This window comes from Borostomias antarcticus (assembly GCF_949987555.1).
Source record: "Borostomias antarcticus genome assembly, chromosome: 33".
Classification (NCBI taxonomy): domain Eukaryota; kingdom Metazoa; phylum Chordata; class Actinopteri; order Stomiiformes; family Stomiidae; genus Borostomias; species Borostomias antarcticus.
This window is the reverse complement of record NC_140266.1, coordinates 3,037,074-3,063,308: the sequence shown is the minus strand read 5'-3', so window position 1 is coordinate 3,063,308 and position 26,235 is coordinate 3,037,074. Positions and strand designations below refer to the sequence as shown.

The 26,235-nt window shown below is 47.0% G+C and overlaps 2 protein-coding genes across 2 annotated transcripts in view; both read left to right on the top strand.

Annotated features, from left to right (window-relative positions):
- Positions 1 to 8,413, top strand: part of poc1a (POC1 centriolar protein A) — a gene marked incomplete at both ends in the record, with an annotated part of 32,547 nt that extends 24,134 nt beyond the window's left edge. Inside the window, one exon of the mRNA XM_084460713.1 lies at positions 8,312 to 8,413. Within this exon, the coding sequence (XP_084316839.1) occupies positions 8,312 to 8,413 (102 nt within the window). The remainder of the gene's footprint in view (positions 1 to 8,311) is intronic.
- A 6,788-nt stretch (positions 8,414 to 15,201) lies between these two features.
- Positions 15,202 to 21,686, top strand: dusp7 (dual specificity phosphatase 7). Its single transcript, XM_084460539.1, has 3 exons — positions 15,202 to 15,927; positions 17,366 to 17,794; positions 20,676 to 21,686. The coding sequence occupies exons 1-3, from the start codon at positions 15,525 to 15,527 to the stop codon at positions 20,984 to 20,986; spliced, it is 1,143 nt and encodes a 380-aa protein (XP_084316665.1). The 5' UTR covers positions 15,202 to 15,524; the 3' UTR covers positions 20,987 to 21,686.
- The last annotated feature ends 4,549 nt before the right edge of the window (positions 21,687 to 26,235 follow it).

Here is a 26,235-nt window from a genome sequence, read left to right as displayed (position 1 = left end):
ATGAGAGACTCGGGCTGCGTTCCGAATCGCATACTTCTACTTCTTACTACCAGTACCTACTACAGCTGCCCTTAGAAAGTACATACTTTGCAAGCAGTAGGCATCCAATTGGGACATACTACCTTGTCATAACATTGCGCCTTGAAATTAGCCCACATCCGTCGCTGTCCATAATGCAACATTCGTCTACAGCTGTCACGACTCACACATGTGACGCACATTTCCGCTGCGCACAGGATTGTGGCTCAGAATAGCCAGAAAAGCCTGCTGGCTTGCATACTGCAAAATACCACCGGATGTAGTAGGTCATCCTGGTATTTTTGCCATACTGCATGTGGCATACTATGTATTGGGACATACTACATTCTGTTTTGGCATACTATATAGTAGGGTAGTAGGCGATTCGGAACGCAGCCTAGGTGTTTTGTCTCGAACGAAGCTCACGACTGCACCGTTAGCCCTGTGCTCCTCTGGGAGTTCAGTGTCCCTGGTGTTGGGGGGGGGGGGGGGAGGGCGCGGGGGGGGCAGGCAGGCCTCGGGACTCAGCGGGGCCAGTAATGGACTATTAGCGCCGCGCCGTTCTTCATCAGCAGCCCGGTGTGAGCAAAGAAAAACACAGCAATCACGCCCAGTACAAGTCCTGGTGTTTCGGGTTTTTCAGCGCAGCTCGGTAGATACCCACAGGCCCATTCATAATACAGGCAGGAGAGGAGGAGGTTGCCGTTCAGATACCCTCAGGAAAATCCATCATTCATGCGTTAAGGCAGGCTCGGCGCTCACTCACCGGCATCCAGCTTTTAATATTTAATGCGCTGCTGTAAGAGCACGTATAACGATTCTGCTGCAGCCCGTATGTGATATGAGCGAAGGGACTAGGGGACCCACTTACAATATAAATTGTATCTTTTATATAACTGTATGTCACGGCTTATGCGACGACTGTCGTACTTGCATGGTGTGATGTCACTGTTTCTCATACAAGGGCGCTCTATAGAGCCATTTGTAATAACCCTTTGATGAATGGATTGAGCCCTCCGGATTGAGCCCCGTTCGGGTCAGAAAGAACCCTTTAGGGTGACTCCGCCCAGTCCGAAACTGAGACAGGGTGTCGTTTGAGGGCGAGGAACATGTTCTCGGCGTTCACGTTCTCTCAGGGGGGTTGTGTTCGAGAGAAGGAAGGTCCCGTTCACCCCACACACTTGAGGTTCCGTTTCTAGATGTGTGAGGATGAATACAGGCTCGTCGGGTGTTGTTTGCGGAGCGGACCAGGAAGTGAGTCATTACAACATCTATCGCTCTCTCAGGCTGTAATAAAACAATCCACAGGTGGACGGGGGAAAGGGATATTATTAATGTTCCATATTAATGTCCGCCTGACTCAGCCCGGCCATGAAAATATCTCTCACTGCTTTACGCTTCGACGGAGACGAGCGAGCGACCGTGGGAAACCCAATCCATTTAAGTACTGTTTTGAGAGAGAAGGCGGACGAATAGCATCCATCTCCACTAGCCTGTGGTACTACGTCGGGCATCCGGGAATATATCACTGTAATCTCATTTGAATCCCCATAACAACATCTTAAATGATTCAGAGAACTTCAGGCCCTCTGAATGCAGGCCACCTTGGGAGAGTGTGGAGGTTTCGGGAGGAGGGGCTTCTGTCTCCAGCAGATGGTTTCCATTGCCGAGGAGGTCGTGGTGTCTCAGAGCCCCTCCTGTTGCCTGCAGTGTGGACGTCTGGCCTGGATGAAGTGGTGGAGGACCGGCCAGCCGGCCGACTGGTCGTCTGGCCTTGACCGGGGGCCCCGCTGGCATGTGGGAGCGTTTATTAATGTTCCAGGGCCGTCCCGGGGGATGCCGACCTTTAACCTCTGACACACCCAGTGACTGCGGCGCATTCCCGCCATTTTCTTCAAAGCCGAGAGTAGTGACCTCCTTCGTCCAGACCTCACCCCGTCCGACTGCTGGACAGACTCACTCTGGTAACCGGGCTGACAAACGGGCTGTTGGAAATCCCACTCTTTACAGCTCTTTATAAAAACCCAACTGTATCAAGAGGCTTATTGAAAGATATTAATAATTCACAAATGAACTTCGAATGCAGGAAACTGCTGTGCAAGCTAGTTTTCATTATTGTACTGCTTTCTCTCGTTCTCTCCCCCTCTCTCTCTCTCTCTCTTTCTCTCTCTCTCTCTCTCTCTCTCTCTCGGGGCTACAGACCAGTGTGCTGTCACCCTCTCATTCCACAGATAATGAGAGTTATTACCAGTAAAAGCCCCTGTGAACTTGGTGTAATGTGACATCTTGAAATATTTAGTATGTAACATATTAAAATGAGCTCAGCATCTCTCGACAAGCACAACAGTCGCCAGGCTGTCGTCCACAGAGGGCCAGCGTTAGAACCCCAAACCCACGAGAGCTGAACGGCAAATCACACCGCCAGAGGAACCAAAACAGCACTGGATCAAGTATTCAGCAGACTTTTATGGCGTTATATAATGGGACTTCTAAAGAGTGCATGAAAAAGTCAGAGGAAAATATTAACAAAACTCCTTCACAACTACTTTTCTGAAGGTTCTCGTGAATTTGATGGGTTTTAGTCTCCAGTTCGTCGTTGTGGCCGTCAAATGAAAGCTGTTTCTTCATTAGCTTGGCGGGTCTGATAATGAGAGCACTTTATTATACCTTTATTTAACCAGGTTAAAGACTCATTGAGATGAAATTAAATTAAGATCTCTTTTACAAGAGAATCCTGGCCAAGAGAGGCAGCAACACAGTTTCCTGAAAAAAAGACAAAGGTTACGATACACAACTAAACAAAGGTTACGATACACAATAACAATAAAAAAAACAACAATAACAACAACGACAACAAATGTTAACAAGACTAGCTCAAAGTGCAAAATAAAGCACTACGACCAGCACTGCCGTTACATGATCCTACCCTGTCTTGGGTTGGCAGTGAGCAGCTCGGGATTGGTTTTCTCTTATTTAGACGAAGCCTAATCCTGAATTTGAAGGGTAACCTCCATTAAATGTCATTTACCTAGTCCAGCACAGGGGGTTGATATCTGTCCAGGAAATTGCCACATGCTGATGTTTGATCTGAGGTCTTATCTGGGCTGGGTGACGAATATGTTGGCTCATCGTCACCGGAGTGAAGAGAGACAAATCAGTTGAACTCATTTGGGCCAGCAGTACGGGGGATTTCCTTCAATCATGGGTCAACATAGCGTGTGGGCTGTGCTGCATCTGAGTGAAGCAGATTTATAAATAGCACTCCAGCTGCCCACAGGTCATGTATGCACTGTAACCGACGTGTAGATTGAAATGAGTTCCTAGATCACTTCCTGGGTCCACTTTTTATGGATCACGCTACGATCATCCTTCTAACCACTGTTGGAATAATAACCTCACATCACTTGACATCAACCAACCAGGACTAGGTTTCAAGATGGCGCCATGGGCGGCCGCCTTGGCGCATCGGTGCGCATTGTCTTTTGTTCTGTGTGTTGTATTGTATAACTTCGTCATTGCATTTTGCACTGTCCTGTCTTGTTACTGCACTATGACCAAATTCCTCGGCGTAAGACTACATGGCAAGGGCTAATCTGTACAAGTAGTGGAATTAGGGAGCTTCAACATGTACTTCAGGACAGGGACTAGAAGTCTGATGCATAACGAGCAGCTCAGGACTTAAAGAACGTGGAGGGGGAACAACAAACGATCTATTTTTAGGGCCGAGAAGATTTGGTTTCTACTAGAACTGGAAAAGTATCGCCCTCTGTGTGTATAGAATTACTATTCTTTTTCTGTTATGACCTTGGAGGTACAATTTAGGAAATACAGATGGCGAGGAAGGCTCTGCAGCACTATCAAGTTGGCCAGATAAGCGTAGGGTATTATCGATTTGGAAAAGCACACTCACAAAGGAAGGAAATTCAAAACCTCCTTCGCTCCGGCATGAAATGCCAGCAGATGTTATCTAGCTGCAGCTCCCTCACCCAGGGGGATGCTCAGGACCGCCAGCTCGCTGCTGCTCTGTCTCGCCTACACGCCGGAGCCGTGTGTGTGTGTGTGTGTGTGTGTGTGTGTGTGTGTGTGCGCGTGCGTGCGTGTGTGTGTGTGTTCATGAGAGGGGTCATCCCAGGGTTATTATAACAGAGCTGATCACTGGGGTAGTCCAGACTGTGTGTGTGTGTGTGTGTGTGTGTGTGTTTGTTTGTGTGTTTGTTTGCACGTACCGATATGATGGCTGAGGTTAGATGAGTTGTGGAGAGAAATATAACAACATCTACCCACTGTGATTGGTGGAATTGAAGCAAATCCCCAAAGGTAATCTAATGCATTTTACCTGAATTGTTTTTATGACCCACAGTTAGAAAAATTGTTTAGGGTCAGACAGAGAACGCACTGAACCATGTATGAACTGTTTTACGCAGCGGTCTGTTTGACTGCATTGACCTGCAAGCCCTTTGCTGTATGTCACCATTATGTGGACATGGTCAGATATACTGTATAGATATGTAATTTGCCAGTCAGGTATGAAGCAAATGCATAATAACACACACAGACAAACACACAGAGCTTCTATGGTGTGTTTTTCTCAGCCGACAGAGTAACAATGAGCTGAATGTGTCCATGTGGCCTTGATGTTGCTGTGACTGACCCAGCCTCGGTCACGAGAGGCCCTCCCTACCCCTAGCCTCTCCTCACCTGCCCCTGCCCTGTCCTCACCTGCCCCTGCCCTCTCCTCACCTGCCCTCTCCTTACCTGCCCTCTCCTCACCTGCCCTGTCCTCACCTGCCCCTGCCCTCTCCTCACCTGCCCTCTCCTCTCCTCACCTGCCCCTGCCCTCTCCTCACCTGCCCCTGCCCTCTCCTCACCTGCCCCTGCCCTCTCCTCACCTGCCCTCTCCTCACCTGCCCCTGCCCTCTCCTCACCTGCCCTCTCCTCACCTGCCCCTGCCCTCTCCTCACCTGCCCCTGCCCTCTCCTCACCTGCCCCTGCCCTCTCCTCACCTGCCCTCTCCTCACCTGCCCCTGCCCTCTCCTCACCTGCCCCTGCCCTCTCCTCACCTACCCCTGCCCTCTCCTCACCTGCCCCTGCCCTCTCCTCACCTGCCCCTGCCCTCTCCTCACCTGCCCTCTCCTTACCTGCCCCTGCCCTCTCCTCACCTGCCCCTGCCCTCTCCTCACCTACCCCTGCCCTCTCCTCACCTGCCCTCTCCTCACCTGCCCCTGCCCTCTCCTCACCAGCCCTCTCCTTACCTGCCCCTGTCCTCTCCTCACCTGCCCCTGCCCTCTCCTCACCTGCCCCTACCCTCTCCTCACCTACCCCTGCCCTACCCTCTCCTCACCTGCCCTCTCCTCACCTGCCCCTGCCCTCTCCTCACCTGCCCCTGCCCTCTCCTCACCTGCCCCTGCCCTCTCCTCACCTGCCCTCTCCTCACCTGCCCCTGCCCTCTCCTCACCTGCCCCTGCCCTCTCCTCACCTGCCCTCTCCTTACCTGCCCTCTCCTCACCTGCCCCTGCCCTCTCCTCACCTGCCCTCTCCTCACCTGCCCCTGCCCTCTCCTCACCTGCCCCTGCCCTCTCCTCACCTGCCCCTGCCCTCTCCTCACCTGCCCTCTCCTCACCTGCCCCTGCCCTCTCCTCACCTACCCCTACCCTCTCCTCACCTGCCCCTGCCCTCTCCTCACCTGCCCTCTCCTCACCTGCCCTCTCCTCACCTGCCCCTGCCCTCTCCTCACCTGCCCCTGCCCTCTCCTCACCTGCCCCTGCCCTCTCCTCACCTGCCCTCTCCTCACCTGCCCCTGCCCTCTCCTCACCTGCCCTCTCCACACCTGCCCCTGCCCTCTCCTCACCTGCCCTCTCCTCACCTGCCCTCTCCACACCTGCCCCTGCCCTCTCCTCACCTGCCCTCTCCTCACCTGCCCTCTCCTTACCTGCCCCTGCCCTCTCCTCACCTGCCCCTGCCCTCTCCTCACCTGCCCCTGCCCTCTCCTCACCTGCCCCTGCCCTCTCCTCACCTGCCCCTGCCCTCTCCTCACCTGCCCTCTCCTCACCTGCCCCTGCCCTCTCCTCACCTACCCCTACCCTCTCCTCACCTGCCCCTGCCCTCTCCTCACCTGCCCTCTCCTCACCTGCCCTCTCCTCACCTGCCCCTGCCCTCTCCTCACCTGCCCCTGCCCTCTCCTCACCTGCCCCTGCCCTCTCCTCACCTGCCCTCTCCTCACCTGCCCCTGCCCTCTCCTCACCTGCCCTCTCCACACCTGCCCCTGCCCTCTCCTCACCTGCCCTCTCCTCACCTGCCCTCTCCACACCTGCCCCTGCCCTCTCCTCACCTGCCCTCTCCTCACCTGCCCTCTCCTTACCTGCCCCTGCCCTCTCCTCACCTGCCCCTGCCCTCTCCTCACCTGCCCCTGCCCTCTCCTCACCTGCCCCTGCCCTCTCCTCACCTGCCCCTGCCCTCTCCTCACCTGCCCTCTCCTCACCTGCCCTCTCCTCACCTGCTCATCTCCTGACTCAGACCTTTCATTTCATTTCAAACCTTTATTTAAACTCATGGGGCACTTGAGGATTCCCTCATTTCCAACGAGCTCACAAGCAAACGCAAACATCAACAAAACATAAGCAATTTACAACAATAACACAATTAAGATCCAAACCAGTGACACAGTGTCCTGCCCTGAAAGACTAAAAGCCCGGACCTTCAATATGATCCCTGAATATCTCAGTAGTCTTGGGGATGCCGACCAGCCTCGTAGTTGCAGTTTCCCGTTTCCAGATACATTTTCAGGCAGAAGAGTGTAATGATGATGATGATGAAGATGATGATGAAGAGTGTAACCAGAATCCCTCTTCTCCTTCAACACGGCAAGGGCATGGAGGTGGAATCCTAGTCTTAGTTCCATGCCCTATATTTCCTCCCAGATCATGTTTTCAGTTCTTTTTTCCTGTTGGTTGTCTCAGACTGGAAACTACTGCTCAGCACCTTGTCATGTGCACATGTAACCCCCCCCCCCCCCCTCTCACGCAGACAGGCAAGACACCTTTCCCCCCCCCCCTGTGCTTTTCACGTGCATTAATTCAGTCGCCTATTTGGAACAGAGTGTAACAGAAAGGCTCCACGTGCTTCTCTTTGTGGACTATTTGATAAACAGAATTTATTTTGGGAGGTTTTCTTGTGAAGGGCTTCTGATGACTCCCTCACGGGGCCCAGAAATAGAAATGTAATACGAGGTCCAGAATACTTCTTGTTTTTTGTTTACCCGGCTGATTTCGAACAAGCCATTACCCACGCCACTTTGCTGCCTCTCCGATTTGGTTATTGTGTTTCCCTGGTCTCTGCCTACCTCTCTTGCACCCGGGCTGAATACCTTTCCAGCTCCTTATCTGAATGGGCCTGCCATTAATGTTAAAAGCCTTCAATAACACTCTTTACCTGACCTAGAGCGCCGCATGTAATCTCACGTAATCTAAGATAAGAAGCTCCCGACAATGACTTGAGTCGAGGTGACCTACTTACCGAACCAGTTTACTTTGCGTCACATGAAGTTTGAATGATTCGAGCCCATCATGACTCTAGCATGCTGATGAATGAGCAATGGGGAGTAGTGTATATATCTACAGGCAGGGCTGGAAATTAACACCGGCCAAATGTCCAATTGGCGACTAGATTTCGGAAGGCTATCTGAAAAATATATACTTGGTAGATTTTTTCATCTACAGTCCCTTTGGCAGGTGATTCACCGTGAGCCAAAAAGTTAATTTTCACCCCCGTCTACAGGGGTCCCAAGCCCATCTGCATCTTCCCACTGACCGGTCGGCTGCTCTACCCATGCAAGCACCTTCGCCGGACCACACGGTCACAACAGCGAAGTTTCGCACAGCAAGTGCTCAGCCTGGCACAGCTGGGGCAGCCCCGTGTGCCCGTGGAGTGCGCGTGCACGCGTGTGGGGGGGGGGGGGGGGGCGGGGGTCCTGTCTCCTCTCCCTACATAGAGAGGGTCTTTCTTGCACCCCCCTCGTCCTGGGTCCTTCCGTCCATCTGACATAGAGGCTGTGGTGTTAGGGGCTGTCTTCAACAGAGCCAGGGTTCAGGCCTCGGATTCCTCCTCCATAATCAGCTGGATTGTCCGCGAGGATAAGCGAACATCTGTCTCCGCGGGCGACAGATAGATGCATTCATACATTTTTTGGTGACGCTGTGTTATAACCCTCCCCTACACTCTATCTCTCTCCCTCCCTCCCTCCCTCCCTCCCTCCCTCCCTCCCTCCCTCCCTCCCTCCCTCTCTCCATCCCCGTAGACTGTGGCCATTCTGGAACAGAGGCTGACACTGACGGAGGACAAGCTGAAGGAGTGTATTGACAACCAGCTGAAGATCAGCCTGCATCTCCAGCAGCAGTAGCAGCGGCAGCAGCCCCAGCTGAGCACACAGGACTGACCTCAACGCTCTGACTACGCTCCCTCCCTCCGTCTCCTGTCCCCTCCGTCTCCTGTCCCCTCCCATCTGAGGACTAAGCCATGACTGAAATAGGAGCAGTAGTCCAGGGAATATCGGGGATGGAGGATGACCGTCGACCAGGCCGTTCACACGGCCAGGTCCTTTAATGTTGGAAAGAAGCATTGGAGGAAAGGAGATACTAGAGGAAGAGGAAGCTTTAGACTATTAAGATGCAGCCCTGGCACCCGGCCAGCTCCCTCCCTCTTTAATATTCATTTTCCCAATGAACTGAACTGACCCTCGGCTACACCAGCTTCTGTCTTCTCATTCACTCACTCTCTCTCTCTCTCTCTCTCTCTCTCTCTCTCTCTCTCTCTCTCTCTTTCTTTCTCACTGTCAGTATGTCTGTTTGTCTGTCTGTCTCTCTCTCTCTTTCTTTCTCTCTCTCTCTCTCTCTTTCTCACTGTCAGTATGTCTGTGTGTCTGTCTTTCTCTCTCTCTCTCTCTCTCTCTCTTTCTCACTGTCAGTATGTCTGTTTGTCTGTCTCTCTCTCTCTCTCTCTCTGTGTCTCACACTCTGTCTCCCTTTCTCTCTGTCTCTCTCTTACTCTCTCTCACCCTATTCCTCAGTCGGCGGTCGGTTAAATGTCATTAAATGTCAACCCCTGTGTCTGTGAGAAGGCCGTGTCGTTGCAGGTTGTCTGTATTCTGTGCAGCAGAGACCCACCGATGCTCTGTGCCTAGTTTCGCCTGAGGAGCCCAGAAGTGTGGGACAGGAAGAGGCTCCAGGATTATGCTGAGGGCAGAGTTTTCTGCTGAATAAGTCGTTCCCATTGGTTCCCTCTGGACAGTAGATGATGAGTCGCCTGCATGCATCAGGAAAAAAAAAAGTCAACACTATTGCAACACGGTGCACAACAACGGCATGCATAAGACGTCTTTGTGACACATTTTGGAAAGTGCTTTAAGTAGCGGGGATGGTGTAGACAGTGGTGGTGCTACTGTAGAACAGTGCCTTATTTTACAGTACGTTGTCGGGGCCTTTGTTTTTTTCTTCACACTGATCTTAAGATCCTGTTTTTGGATGATGAGTTGTGTTGCCTCTTGTCATATTTGGCTGTAAATCTGTACATCTGCCTTGATAGTTCTGTAGATGTTCCTTGGAGGTTTTTATGAAGTGTTTATGAAGCTTTTGTTGTCGCTCGATGTTATGAAATGTGTGAAACCACAGTCGCGTAGTATGACTGTCGTGTTTGTGTGGTGATTTGTTATAAAGTTTTGAAGCGTTGTGTTATAAATCTGTTTTTTGAATGTTGCGGTTTGATTTACTAACCACTATAACTGAGACACATGCTCACATTCCTGCATAATGACCTCTCAATATGTAATGTTTTTCTTGAACTGAAGTCTGCAGACAAACTGTTGTGAAAAGAACGACAGAAAGCATTATCGGGGGTTTGTTTTCATAAGAGTTTGCCAGTGGGATGACCTCACTGAAGTCCCTCCAAGAGGCTGTTCTGCGTTGTGATTGGTCCCTGAAGGGGGAGCTGAGATGCCTGGGAGCTGCAGTGTGAATTCCTGACCGCCTCTTTAAACCGCGCTGTCCGCTTGTGCTCAGCGCCACACTAATGGAAAAAGAAGAAAGAAAAAAACCGAACTGGAATCCTCGATCAGGGCCCACTCTTTTCCTTCCTGTCTGGGGGCTGGGGGTCCGGATAGGACTGAGCTGCACTTTCACTTCACACTGGCTCAGAGAAAATGCCTCCCCCTCACCATGGGCCTCTCTAAGCAGGCCTGCCAGCAGCTAGAGTAGTGGAGAGGGGGGGGGGGGGGGGAGGCACACAGACTGGGTTCAATAACTAGCGAGCTTGCTTGAGTCCACCCCCCCCACCACCGCGTGTGTGTGTTACAGAAGAAAAGCTGGATAGCAAGCCCCTGCATTATGCAGCACATGTGTGGCCCACAAGGCTGGGGTTTGATGGGGGCGGAGAGGCTTTCAGCACATTTCTTGCCTCTTTTGGATATGACGACGCTAGTGAACATCTGGATGCGTTTTTCCTGGTTCGTGGTGCCACTGATCAGAGCAGCACTGTGTCAGAGTTCACCCTGTTCGCTAATGCTCCCTGGACTTTGTTCTCGCCCTTATTCTTGGCCTCTATTTTTAACCTACCCATGTTTATTTGAGGAAGACTTGGAGGTTAAAATGATATATAGCTTTTTTGGTTTGTAGGGGGTTAGTGGGAAGTGGTGGACTGATAGGTATACCATACAGAAGCAGCTATACTGAAGATATTCTAAACTGGCTGTAGAACAGAATCAACTAGAGGAATAGATTTGCAGTGGCAAGGCCATGTTTTTTCTCATTGAATAATGGTATAAACTAGTTTTCATTACCATACTCATCAGATCACACAGGAAATCATGTTAGCTTTTGGCAGGATTATTCAAACACCATACTCTGAAACAATCTTCACGTTTTCCCTCTCAGATCAAGGTGATCCGGCCAATGAAACAGACCTCTAGTGACACGCCGGCTCCCCTGACCACTAACTCTGCGCTGACTTGGCAGGGCTCCATATTGCTTCATTTCCTGTTTCTCCTTCTCCTCCCCCTCAGTGAGTATTGGGTTTGTGTTTGTCTGGGAAGCCAGACCAGGCTTTGCTGGCGAGGTCTCGCGTTGGGCCCTCAACGCAAACCAACCCTTGCTTGTGACTGCGAAACAAGTTTCCACTCTGTTCCAATATTATAGAGTTGACAGAATTTTTTTTAGATTAGAAGGCAATCCATATCTTGATGAAAAAACAGCTGGATGTTCATCAGGACTACAAAACCATCACACCAAACAGTATAGGTGATCATTTATTCACACGTACTGCATCATAGCCTTGTGTAATGGTCAGCCATGCACAAACAAAACCATACCCATTACTTCACACACTATTAAAGGTAAGGTGTGCTCAGTAGTGGTATAGCTTACCAAGAACAGCCCATAAAGCAAACCTCAAAGTTCACGGTGGCTTCTGAAGCACACCCTCCGTTTACGGCTTCACCTCATGATCTGGGTCTCGCCTGGCGCTTCACAAATCTAGACCAGGGAACTCAAGGCAGCAACCTTAACTGTACAGTAACAGCATACAGTATCATTACTTCTGACTACAGCTATTTCTTGTGATTCATGTCACCAGGGCTGTTAGACATAATAAGATTGAAGGGCCAAACACATGAGTCAGACCTTTTATGATTTACAGAAGGGCCCTGCGTCTGTATAACATTTACAGTGCAGGTAGCACGGAGTGGCAGGGCTATGAGTGAGGTGCATGTTTTGTACAGTAAGGGAAACTCAAACAATTGACAGCATTATCTTATTGAGCCAACCCCACTAAACACACACCCGCGTCCAGCATCCCTATAGCTCTCGCCCTTCCCTTTGTCTTTAATAATGCATCTAGTTGAGAAACTGCGGTTGTTTTGTTTTTTTGTTTCTTTTTGGGGGTCGGGGGGGGGGATCCATCATCCCTCTGCACATATGCACTCAGTCAGTCTTTCTCTGAAATATCCATAGCACCCAGCATGTGCTTATACTTTCATTGAGGAGAGAATGGTACTATTTTCCGGCGGCATTTTGTGAAATGCTTCGAGAGAAACATCTGACGGAATACATTTTTACAATTGCCATTAAAGCTGTGCAAATGAGAGAACTCTTACTGTATCAATGGATTTCCATACCTTATTTTATGAGTTGGGGACAACTTTTGTGGGTGAGAGAATCTAGAGAACGTTGGAGTCGGCATCACAGAGGTGGATTAAAACTGGGTCGTGCTTTTTATGGCAACCGTCTTCAGAATAGGCCATTCGCAGAGTTACGAAACAACGCTTCATCTCACTGGAGAGCTCTTAGCTACCTTCAGAACATGGCATCACCGTTCAAGTGTCTCTATAATAGAATACGGGGTACCCTTATGTCTAAACGGTGGTTTTCTGTCTCAAAGTCAGTCAGTTTAATTTGTTGTCACATACTACCGCATACAGGTACAACACGTAGTGAACCTGTGTGATATGTTCCACTGACCGTACCACCCTGCAATGCCTTCTGGTCTTGCACGGTGCTCCTCCCATACCACGTGGCGATGTTGCCAGTCACGATGCTCTCAATAGTGCATGTATAGAAACTCCTACTTTCAGTATCCGGGGAGACACTTAAAATGTCTTCAGATATCTGAGGTGCAACAGCCTCTACCTTGACTTCCTCACCACCATGTCAGTGTTCGTAGCCCGTGTCAGATCCTTGGTGATCTGGACACCAAGATACCTGAAGTTGTCCACCCTCTCCACAGGGGTTCCATCGTTGTTTAGGGGCTTGTAGATCCTCTCATGCTTCCTACCATAGTCCACTACCATCTCTTTCCTCTAATGCTTCCTACCATAGTCCACTACCATCTCTTTCCTCTAATGCTTCCTACCATAGTCCACTACCATCTCTTTCCTCTAATGCTTCCTACCATAGTCCACTACCATCTCTTTCGTCTTACTGGCGCTCAGATGGCGGCTTTGCCCTGACACCACTTAGTCATGACTTGACGATGCAGTTGGAATCGTAGGTGTCTTCGCAGTCCTGTGTGTACACAGGGAGTACAGCAATGGGGACAGGACACAGCCCTGGGGTGCTCCTGTGTTGAGGGTGAGTGAGGATGAGGTGTGGCTGCCCGCTTTCACCAAAAACAAACAACTTTATTTGTCATATGGTGGATTTTTCAGAGCACACGGTTATTAGGCACACACAGACACACACAGTGACAGAAGTCTCCAGCGATGACATTTTTCTCGGCTCTTCACCTATCCCGTTGTCCTCCCCCCAAGGGCAGCCGGTGTTCTGAAAAGTTGGACTACTGTACCTGCTGAGGAGGGCCTACCACCAGGAGCAGACGGTAGGCAGCGTGCAGGGGACGCGCCCGTGGACCAACCGAGTGCTCATGTCCGCCTTCGCCAGTGATGGACACCGTTAGCGATCTGTTCTTCTGCATGTTTTTCAAATTGGATTCTATTATGGGGGACGTCCTCACACACACCCTCACACACACTCACACACACACACACACACACACACACACACACACACACACACACCGCAATCATGGGTGGAACATGCAAACTCTGCACAGAAAGGCCCGGAGACCTTCTTGCTGTGAGGCGACAGTACTAGGTAATGCGCCAGCATGCCGCACGTGAGTGATTTTGGGGTTCAGTGTTTTGCTCAAGGACACTTCCGGGGACCTAGGTCTGTCTGTCAGGAAGTTAAGGACCTAGTGGCACAGAGGGAACGTTAAATTCCAGGTCCCTGAGTTTGGTGACGAGTGTGGGGTTGTTGTCTTATTGTTCTCAATTGTTCACGTGAATTTATTCTGTCCGGGTTTGAGTTGATACATTTAAATTAGGTTGTTGTACAGCAGAAAATCTCCCACTTCCTCTTATGTGTACTGTATGTTGGATAATATTGTACTATTAACAGTTGGATGTAATTCCCCTATGTTGTTTCCATCGACATCTGATGTTCAACATAGATATGACATCATCGCTGGGTGAAGACCAAACGTTGACAGGAATAATAAAGGCAGTTTAATTCTGTGTTGGCCTGCTGTGCTAAGCCATTGACAAGGTCTGTTACTTATTGTCTGTGGGAGGCTGGGGATAAGAGGGATGGATGCACAAGAGCTGACAGTTTGGAGTAACTGTAAGTCATCGGGACGCATAAAGAGCCATTGTCTACAAGCGGAGCACCCTAAGCCTTACTCCATACAGCTGTGAGGAAATCATACTGCAGCGTTCGGTGGGGTAGGTTTCAAACCCACAACACCCTGCCCTGCAGGCTCACTACACACTATGAATATCCCTTTTGGGCTCGTGAGTAGTGTGGCACTACCCCCCATCAAACAGACTGAGTGTTGTCACATTTCTCTGATGTATACCAAGTCCCTCGGACGGCTCCGTGTGGCAAATCAGGCCACCCCACTTCTGAGACTTTTGACGGGTATGTTTTGGTCCCACAACCCCCTGCTGTGCTAACCTGACTGTGCTGCCAGGACACTAGTCCAAATAGGGATAGAGGGCAGGTTGAGTGGGCTTATCAAGATCGATATCATTTTAATACTCTAATATTTCATGTTTACTGTGTGATAAGAGCTACTTTATTATCTGATTAATTAGGCCTTCTAACTAGTTCCTGGAAAGTGTTACTCATAGTTCTGAGGATTGATATCTGACAGTAAATGATATTTAAAAGTGATCTAAATTGGCCAATGTTGTTGATCAAGTTGCTTGTCCTAAGGCAGTGTCCACTTCACCCCCCCCCCCCCCCTCTCTCAATATTCTGAATGAAATTACATACGTTGTGTCTTCTTTTTAGATGTATCTGTATGCATTCAAAGTTAACTGTTTTCATTCCAACCTCATTCAAGGTTGCCAAAAGATAGAAAGCGGACTGTTCAAACGAATAGTTTCGTATACGAATAATCTGAGCAACACGCATTGCCCAGTGGACAGCAGGCCTACAGTTGATCAATTAAGGTCCAATTTACCATCTAAATTAGTTATAAATTGACGCCTATCATCAGGGTGAAGCTCTTCCATTCAGCGGGCGATGGGCCCTGCATCTTTAAATTTCACCCAACTCCTCCTTCCCCAGTGACATGACTGTCTGCAAAGCCCCTTTTAGTTCGGGCTGTCACGGCGCTTGCTGGAAATGACAAACAGGAGGCGGTCGAATGGCAAATATGCTAGAATAATGGGTTATGGCAACATTTTACTTGGAATCCAAATTGTACCAAAAATTGTAACTAGAATATACGTCTCAAACGGGCTGTTTGAACAAATGGATGTCGACGGCACAGAATGAAACCTCCAATTTTGATGGACTGAACGACAAAAATCTTCTTAATGTTTTCAGTGGTGTATCCATCCCGAGAGAACTCACTCGCTAGAAGCAGGGACGGCAGAGTGTGCGGCTCGACGGACAGGAGAAGTTTTGCGCCGTGATTTTCCCCCTTATGTCACTGCAAAGAGCAACCTCAATATTTCCCTCATGAAAATTAATCTTTGGAGCGGTTCCCGGGACGTGACTATGATGATGTCGAGCAAAAGTGTGGAATGGCTGCAAGAAGGACTGGAATCCGGTGTGAGCTCGCTGCTGCTGCTGGACTGCCGCTCACATGAGCTCTTCGAGTCGTCTCACGTCGAGACGGCCATCAATCTGGCCATCCCGGGGCTGATGCTGCGGAGGCTGAAGAAGGGGAACCTACCGATCCGCTCCATTATCCCCAATAACGAGGACAAGGAGAAATTTGTCAAGCGGTGCAAAACCGATATTGTGCTACTGTACGACGAGGCCACCTCGGACTGGCAGGAAAATGGGGTGGCGAGCTCTGTTCTGGGGCTTCTCTTACAGAAACTACGGGACGATGGTTCTAAGGCGTATTACTTGGAGGGTAAGAACACTTTAATAAGATAGTGCATTAACAGGTAGGCTTAATTATGTTTTTTTTTGTTTTTGTTTAATATAATATTGAATGCTATAGCCTATTCCCACTGTCAACTTGAAAACTCTGAGGTCTGATGGAAATATCCAGCAAACTTTTAATCTGTCCCAATTATTTGTGCCCTATTTGTGTCAGATATGATAGGAACAACTCGTCTCACAAATCCGATCATACATGAATAATCATGTAACATGAAGTGTCAGTTTGGCGCTTCTGTTTAATTCAACAGTAGCAGTAGCATACACACCTCGCCTAAAGTTATTAAGATACAGTAGGTTGCTATATGGCAGCCGCATTTTATTAGGCTGCATTGTTTCATTACAATCGGCTATCTGTGAGAATATCCCTCTGCAATTACCCCCATTATTACCAATGATTAGGCCTGCTATAGCTTACTGAAATATTAGTTTAATTGACATGACAGGTTAATAATATCATCAGTACCATGTTTATTACAGTAACCTAACTGCTCACAGAATTATTTGTGAGTGGAGTTAGAAAATATTAGGAAATAGTTTTGAATTTATCTCGCATTGTCAAAATCATAGGATTGTTGCTTGTCAATTAGCCGATTTAAAGCCGATGCAATTTTCCGATGCAATTTTCATTGTCATTGATCGGGCCATAGCCTATTTGATCTCATTTTCAGCAATTCGAATTTAAGTTATTGAAGTTGTTGATTTTACTTTGAAAAAAAAGTAACATGAAAAAAAGATGTTTTCAATTAATTTTCTAAAATGGCTCCGCCATGTTGTCCTCCTTCAGGCAAAGACATGCATTTCATGAATGAACAGGAAGAAAATGATCCTACACTCTGTAGCTACAGTACACACTCTGCGTGAACGTGAAGAACATTCTCAACATCCATGTGTTACCTTCATCTGTGTCGTTATTACAGTAGCTCATCTTATGCCTAGAGGTTTCGTATGTTTAGATACAAATATCAATGATAGCTTTTACATGGTGCAGGCACTGTCATTCACAAAAAAGTACACAGAAGAACAGTTCTCGCTGCCTCTTGTCCCCTCCCTGTCAGATGAGTGGTTGAATCTCTTGTGGGTTTACCGCATGCTAACTCTGTCACACTGACAGCCATGGGAGACATCCTGTACATGAATGAATACATTATCATAATTGACGGGCTTCATGGCTATACATGACATTATAACATCACATATATATCTATAATCATACTTAGACGTTAGTGTGCATGATGGATAGATACATGTTTAGACTACTACAATAGGAACATCATTCATGATTATTCTCAGTGTTGTAGATGGGATACGTGTTTTCTCAATAGCCACTGTGTACAGTAAGATATCCGCTGTGTTCTTTTTCTGTTCAATGTTCTTGTTGATCTTGATCGTTTATTTTTTGGTTTCAGGGGGATTCAACAAGTTCCAGACAGAGTACCCAGAGCACTGCGAGACCAACCTGGACTGCTCCTGTCCCAGCAGCTCCCCCCCTGCGTCCGTCCTGGGCCTGGGGGGGCTCCGCATCAGCTCGGACTGCTCCGACGGCGAGTCAGACCGCGAGCCCGGCAGCGCCACCGAATCCGAGGGCAGCCCCCTGCCCAATAACCAGCCAGCGTTCCCCGTCCAGATCCTCCCTTACCTTTACCTCGGGTGTGCCAAAGACTCCACTAACCTCGACGTGCTGGGGAAGTACAACATCAAATACATCCTCAACGTAACCCCCAACCTGCCCAACATGTTTGAGCACGACGGGGAATTCAAGTACAAACAGATCCCCATCTCGGATCACTGGAGCCAAAACCTGTCGCAGTTTTTCCCGGAGGCCATTTCTTTCATTGGTGAGTTTGTGGCCTCCCCTGGTCCCTCTTCAAATCTCTAGCCTCATCAGCAGTTGGCAGTTAAAACCAAATGTTTTGGATTTGATTGGTTCCCTTGTCGTATGTTTTATCCTGGCATCTCACTGACCCGTCAGAATGCTGATGAGCCTTACAGTAAACATGATTTCAGCTGGACACTCAAAACACTGTAAAAGGTATACAAGGCCATTTCCTTTAAAGTGACATGTAGAGATCATTCGCTGAGCACATAAAGCTGAGTCAGACTCTCAGCACTTGTATCAGACTAACAGTGAGGCTACGTTTACATGACATCAATTGGGATCATTAAAATAAACATGTGTATCGCTGAAATCATATCATACAATCATCCCATCACTAACCTCCAGTAACCTCCGGTAATGAGCCATTCCTCAGATGCATGTAACTCGACGTCGCTTCATGCTTGATTGTTTTTGAACATGAGAGGACTTTATATCCTCACAGAGTTGGGATACTTCCTGAAACATGGCAGCTCTCGCAGGGTAAAAACCAAGATTCATGACTCTGTCCCACTAACTCTGGCCTTTTAACCATAAATTAGAGGATCTTAGAATAATGTAGGTCTTGTCCATTCCATCTTTACCACCATTGACAAGCGTATAATTAGATTGTTATGAATACTGTATGCTGGATGCAAGTTGACGGGACTTGTCTCATCAAAAACAATTTGTAAATGTTCACAATGTGCACATGACGCTCAAGATGAAAGACTAGCACTGGACCTGCGTGGCCCATGAAAGGAGTATTTGGCCTCTTAGGTCTTAAGAAAAGTCAACGTCTGATTCATGACGTGTTCTTACGCTGCAGAATCCGTTTGCACCTGCGTTCTTACCGTAAATTGAAAGCACGCGCCAGTCGTTCCTAATTAGCATAGGTAAACGGCCCACCAATCCCGTAAAAGGGCGTGAGACTGCACACGTAGCCAAGCTGAATCACTTCTCAGTATGAATACCGCTTGCTTCGAATCACTAGCTTTTCGGTGGCGTGGCTGGAAAAAGCGGTGTTTTGTCAAGTGTGTTGGAAAGTCAGAGGACCCGGGATTGAACCCTGCATGGGCAAGTGAGGGTGGAAGCGATACTGACAAGTGACAACCTGTGACACACAGAAATTGAAAAGAAAATTTGAGACTGAAGGCAAGAATACCAAAACCAAAATCTAAAGACAGTGGAGCAGCGGACTCCACCTGTCATATTTAGTAGCATCCGTAATGGATATAAAATAACACTAAAAAGATGTATGGGATACTATTTACTCATTCAGTGAACACTGTATCAAGAGAAGGGTGCTCAGAGTTACAGTATCTGAGCTGGAGGGCTGTTATTGGGAAGACAGCACTTTCGCTTTGTAAAATAATGAAAACAATTATTAATTATGAGTCATACAAATATGATTGTATTCCCTATGATATTGAATCCCTATGATATTATACAACTGTAGAATTGAAGGACACAAACATACTCAAATGTGCATAAGACTGCTCTTGAGTGTTCGTAGATTCTGTTCTCACCTACTGTACGAAGAAATCCCAAATAAGAAAACATTGGTGAATGTCAGAATCTTTGTGAAAACTGTGTGAGTGGAGTTTACGAAGGAAATGCTTCTTAAGAACAGTTGGTGAATGAGACCCAATGTCTTTAGATGGAATCAGAAACAGGCAACACATCCTGTTCATGGTCAAATCTGCATCAGCAACACATCCAATGGCTGTTGTTCTCTCCTCAGTCAGAGTTGTCAGGAGACAGACAATATTAGAAAAGACATTATTCACTTAAATATGTCCCAGTCATCACAAATACACAGACATGAGAACAGCAAAGCTGGGGTTACAATCTTTTTTTTTTGTTTAACACATTTAAAGAAATGTATTTTCATTAATAATCAGATACTTTCTCAAGGAGTGAGGGTTTTCCCCACTGCTGGTTCATGGGAATGTCAATTTCTTGCTTGGCTCTTGGAATGTCTGGTGATATGTTTTCTTTTGTTTTAAAGTTTTAAAGCCACTGTTTGGGAGGAAAATATGACATTTGTAAAGGTCATGTCAGAGTTGGGTCACGTTCAGTGGTCCTGGTCTAGCAATGTCTGGAATTTTTGTCAGGGTTCACGACTCCATTACTGGGAGATATGTGAGATAGGCCAGGGCCTACTTAGGTTGTGATTCTCTCAATTGATATCTCAACTCTACTGATGAGAATTAGCCATGGCGTTGAGATTTTATGCAGCCATTCTCTTTGGTAATGATTACTGCATTTTTGGACCCAGAAGTAATAAATAAATAAATAAATTGTGTTGTGGGGTAGAACGAGATTAGGATGATGACTTTAATTCTGGACAATGAGCACGTGCAGAATTAGGTTGACACCTAGCTAGCAGCCCCTAGCCTTTGAGCCAACATGGGCTCAAATCCCACAGACAGAGATGCAGCTAGTTGGTCTGGGAACACGGTCCATCCATCAGCAGAAAGGAGAGGGACGGAGTGCAAGGAAGCACTCTGCTAGGCAGCGCTAATGGCTTTGATAGTGCAGTGTTGCACAGAATACAATCCAGAGGGGTCTTGTTTGTTAATAATTCATGACGTCTTTTCAAGTTTTTTCTTGTATACTGTATTGTGTACTGTATGGGGGGGTCTGACATTACAGTGGCATTCCACTGTCATTGACAAAATAAAGGTAATTTAGTTCTGAATGATCAAAGTGTGTGTGTTATGTGAATGCGTGTCAGTATTTACAGCCAATGCTGCCTTTTTATACGAACGTTTGATAAAATGACAAACCCTCATTCAGTAACAGACACCCAGGCTCATCTTTCTTTATCTCTACATTTTCTCTCTCTCTCATTCCTTCAGACGAAGCTCGTTCCAAAAAGTGTGGGATCCTGGTACACTGCCTGGCTGGCATCAGTCGCTCGGTGACGGTGACGGTGGCCTACTTGATGCAGAAGCTCAACCTGTCCCTCAACGACGCCTACGACTTCGTCAAGAGGAAGAAGTCCAACATCTCGCCCAACTTCAACTTCATGGGGCAGCTCCTGGACTTTGAGAGAACGTTGGGCCTGAACAGCCCTTGTGACAACCGCTCGCCCACCAATGAGCAGCTCTTCTTCACCACACCAACCAATCATAATGTTTTTCAGCTGGACACGTTGGAGTCCACATGAGGGACTTGGCCAGGTGCGGCCCGGTAGGGTTGGAGCAGCCATCGTTAGAATGTTTCTCTCTGATCTCCAGAGGCTGTCCCACCTGAGAGCCAGGCGGGGTGCATGGACAGCATGAGGGTTAAAGGTTAAAGGGCACATGGAATGCTGCTTGGAGAGGCTTTTACCCAGAGGGCAGAGCGTGGACGCCCTGCTGTCTCGAAAGCTATTGAGAAGCGTCTCATCTTGCCTTTGGAACATCCTCTTTGTCTTTATTGGGAAAATGAGATTAAATTGACTGAAATACAGCACGCTACGGGACAGAGAGTTTCATACAAAGATAGGAAAAAGGAATCTGCAGTGCTTAATTTATTGTTGTCTTTCACTGACAACGTCCTCAGCCTCCTGAGGTGAAAGGTGCCAATGTGTAGTGTCTGGGATTTTTAAGGAGGCGATCTCGCTCTACCGAATGTAGGGTCTCGTTTTTTTTTAAACCAAGGAATTAACACAAAAAGTATGTATGTTCACGCGCATAATATACAGTAACATGTATGGACAGTATGTCAGTACTACAGTGAATATGTCTACATCCATTTGTATATTTTTGTATACATTTACACATAATGTATATGTACACATAAATCTACTCTTTCTCCAACCACCCCCCCCCCCCACCAAAAATAATACAATAACGTCTGAAGAGATTGTAGCTACAAAGAAACAGACCAACAGAAGAGAACGTTGTGATATTCCGGTTGTTTTTGTAGTTTTTTTTTTTCTTTTTCTATGTTTGTTATGACCTAATGCAGTTTGCACAGTGGTGAAGCCATTCACTTCTTGGCACTTAAAACTGGTCCTCCAGGCAGTCAGATAAAGAGACATTCAGAGGGCCCAGGGAACAGCCAGTCCTAGGCTGCGACTAGCCCGGGCAGCTGGGGGGGAGGACGGGGAGGGACTGGGACTGGGGCTGGCGAGCGGAACGCCACTTAGCTACTTAAAAGCGTATTGTTCCTCAACGGCATTTGAAAGATGGATCTTTTTGTGTCACAGCAAAGGTCCCCCACTTCCTCAACGAGAGTGTTTTTATTTTGGTTGATTCACCCGCAAGCCTTGGGTATATTATGAATACTCTATTACAAAATTATGACTCTATTATATGGATAAAGCGGATAGTAAAATGTTATATTATTTTCCATACATGAGCATGCTATAATGTGCTCTCTAATAGCGGGCGAATACCAGGGCGTTGGATGTTTGTTTACCAGTTGGAAGCCGAGTGATGAGAACAGTTTTTTTGAACTGCTGTTGCTGCTGCAGTCTCAGGTGGAGGGGGAGAGTGAACCGAGGTACAGTAGCAGCATACAGTGCGTAGCCAGGGGGTTTCTGGGACAGAAACACAAGACTGGTTCACAAGGGGACAACTGATCAGAAATGAGCAGGGTTGCTTTAAGCCGGCCTTATATAACCTTTTTAACTTCTTTCTAACGCTGACTGTTCAATACTATTTGTATCTCACTTTAGAAACTGTTGTATAAAAGCGTTTGTCGTTATTTGAATCAAAATATGGTAATAATGGACAACTAATTGTCTTTAACGGGTCTCATGAGGTTTTGTTTGTTACTCTGCAATATATCGACCTTTTGCAGTATTTTTTAGATCCAAGACCTCTGGTTTTTAATTCCTCCTCTTTTGTACTATAATTCTAGGAAATATAGCTCGACTGTTTTGGACTGAAGTAACTTTTGACCTGGGGTGTCCAAAGTACAAGGCTTTATAGCGTCACATACAGTGTGTACCTAAGAACTGGGTATTTGACCTGTACTGTACCTATCTATACTACGCATGTTTATTTCAGTTCTATCACCATACATTACTCCATCAAATTGAATAATGTCAAGGATTTTGTTTAATTTCGATAATGTGCTATATGCTATTCCTGTGGCCTTTCAATATACAGTATGTTATGAGCTTATATGCAAAGTTCCTCTCTGAAATACAGTATCCGAGATGAGTATTGTTCATGCTTGAAATGACTTCCCCTGTTTGAAGTCAGATCTCCGTCACAATAAGGAAATGATGACAAGTTGATCACCTTCACCTAGGATTGAAATGTATTTCAGTGCAGAGCTTTTTCTATTTAAAAGAAAATCCTTGATTTCAAGCTGCTTCTCGTGTTTGTGTCTTTGTAACAATGAAAGAGAAACTATACGTGTTTTTCTCTGTTTGTAAATTGCCAGAGCACAGGAACTATGGTTTTCTGTGATGTTTCTTGTAGCTACATCTTGGTAAGAATGTCCTGGAAGCTTTAGGAGGAAAAGAGAGAGAGAGAGTGTGTGTGTGTGTGTGTGTGTGTGTGTGTGTGTGTGTGTGTGTGTCTGTGTGTGTGTATGTGTGTGTGTGTGTGTGTGTGAGAGAGAGAGAGAGATAGATAGAGAGAGAGAAAGGGGCAGGGTAAAAAGGTGGATAGAAAAGTGAATGCTAAAAATGTTTATCTTACCTCACTGAGGAATTTTTCAGGGATTTTTTTTTTTTTTTTTACAATGCATCTGCATCGTGTTACAGCTTCAAACACATGTTCAATAGCTGTTTTATATGTGCTGTATACATTTTAAAGATGCAATCTATATGTGTATAAAACTGGGCTTGTTAACAGGGGTATAGTTCAACTTTCTGATTCATGAAGGATATCATTGACCCTATGTATTGTATAGTATATGGAAACCAACACAACACATGTTTATACTGCAAATAAATATTGAATTATTTTTTCTTTACAATGTTCCGTTTGCTTATTTATAGCTACAGTACACTTTGTCTTTTTATGTTAGGTACTGTATATGGAAACATACACAAAAAGGATTATCTGTAGATGAGAAACATTGGTGTATGACTATGGTGGCCAGGAGCCTAGAGAAAACAAGATGGAGACGAGTGAACCACCAGAATATGGTAAAACAAGAATCACACTTAACCTTAGTTAATAATTACTATATAACTACATGGTAATACATATGAACGATATTGTAGTTACACAGGAATGGCTAACTGTTGTGTTGGTGTCTGTGAACATCCTCACAGTGCCGGAAGTCTGGACAGCTAGCTAGCAGACAGCGGGGGAACCGCCAGTGCCCTTGTGGTAAGTGTTTGCAACATAACCGCGGGGGGTGAGACATCCACCCTCGTCTTGCCGCTAGCACGCCCCTGGCTTCCTGTGCACTTCCTGTTGCTTTGCTGTGGTTATCGGATGCACCATGGTTTCTGAGGCTTAGCCTACGACATCATCTGATTGCTCAAACTGACACTAAGCCACTTCCCTTTCCACATCTTGCTAAAACTACAGAGGAGATGAGTGGTTAAGAAAGAACATCTTGGGCACATTTCATTTCGTACTGTAGGCTACTTTGATCTGAAATGGATCAAATATCTCGTCCATGCTTGATCCATTTCTACCCTGTTACTAGTTCTACATAATGCGTTATACGGTTGTGGGCAGCTCATCTACATGTGGAAGTGAGTGTGGAAAGCTAACGCTGTTACTTAAACCTACAGAGAAATTATGAAAGAATGGTTCACTTCCCCAACCCTTTCATGCTATAGTCTGTGTGTGTGTGTGTGTGCGTGCGTTTGTGTGTGTGTGTGAGAGAGTGTGTGAGTGTGCGAGCGCACGCGTGTGTGACCTGTAGCCTACATGTATGATGTCTTACTGTATGTGTGTAGGCCTACACATTGATACAGCTATCCTATGTGGCTGAGTGAGCAGGGCGATGGGAAAGATAGAAAGTGCGGGAGATGTAGCAGGGGCTCAGGGAGACAGCAGTGAGAAAAGAGCATCTCGGGAGACAGCGCTGTGGCTGGGTGACTATAAATATCCCACCGAGTCTTCTTCTCCACCGGCGTGTGGCATGAGCGTGAGCCATCGGGGTTACGGCTGCCGGAGACGACTTGTGTTAATTGATCGATCTCAGAGCTATTCCGAGAAGCCTGACCGAGCTGGTAGCTATGAATTACTTGGATTGAGGAGGAATACACTGTGGTATTTGCATTGATGCACATGGTTTGGGGATGTGAATGTCTACTAACGTTACTCACTCAATGGTAGACCATCTTCTTCGGGGAAAAGACTCCTGGTTTCAGAAACTGCGAACGTGAATTACAGACATCGTGTAAACCTCACTCCAGGTGTGACTGATTGAGCCCTAGCCAAAATCTCACTGTGTTCAACATACAGTCGCCTAGTCTTAATCTGTGCACGTTGAGGGGTGACGACAATGCGGCTACAGTACGATTGACATAGCCAGTACAGTAGCAATGACAGATGTAGGCCTACTAACCTGTAGGCCTACATCTGCCAACAGACTGTAAGCAAGTCATAACTACCGCTTGCTTGTTGTCCCAGTGATTATTCTGACTGAGGGTTAGAATATTAAATGTGCACGATAACACAAGTTAATTGCACTTACACATATCAAATTGGTGTTGTGTGTGTTGTGTTGACACATACAGCCTATGTTAACATACCATAGAAACATCCTGAAGCACCTCTTAGTTTATGAGATGAATATCACTGAACACGGCCACCACACACTTATTTTCAACCAATACCAACAGTATCATAATAACGGTCGTCAGAACCATGGTCAAGACCAGCCTGGAGAGGAACTTGAGAGGAAGGAGCTGTTATAATACTGTAGGTCCACAGAGGTGGTTATAGGGGGCAGAGTGCAAGTGTGTACATGTAACACAATTCAGTTGCTGTCTCCCATAATGTGTTGGGGCAAAGCAGTCTGGGAAACAACACATTTCATAGCATGACGGCCCGGGCTCTGACAGAGCCATCAGCACCTCATCTACTGTAATCCAACGCTACTTCTCCTTATCGCTTCATATAGTTTGCCATGTCCATGAAAATGCCATGTTACTAAAATACCAAAACAAAAGTGACAACCGATAAGGCTGATTTTTTTCTGTCATACTTAAGGAAATCATGATATCAACACAAGAGATTGAAAAAAATCCATGGGAGGGAGCATTCATATGGATGAGCAATCTCATCGAAGTGACCCACAGGAGGTCAGCAATTGCCTAAATTTGAACTGGCCTTATTGAGAAATGACAGATGACCAGTGAAGCAAGCACCGTGCTCTGAGCCTCATCCGGAAGGCTGCAGTCAAACAATGACTGATAGGATCTTCAGAACCACTTCCCTGTTTCATCTTCAATTCTTTATCTTTTTTTTTTTTTTTTTTGCTCTGAGGGCACAGGAAGACTCATGT

What these genes read in the sequence shown, in the direction of transcription:
- dusp7 (XM_084460539.1), top strand. Translation starts at nt 15,525, where the DNA reads ATGAAAATTAATCTTTGGAGCGGTTCCCGGGACGTGACTATGATGATG. An exon ending in TAAGGCGTATTACTTGGAGG is followed by an intron (nt 15,928 to 17,365) that starts GTAAGAACACTT and finishes TTTTGGTTTCAG; the next exon opens with GGGGATTCAACAAGTTCCAG. An exon ending in GGAGGCCATTTCTTTCATTG is followed by an intron (nt 17,795 to 20,675) that starts GTGAGTTTGTGG and finishes TCATTCCTTCAG; the next exon opens with ACGAAGCTCGTTCCAAAAAG.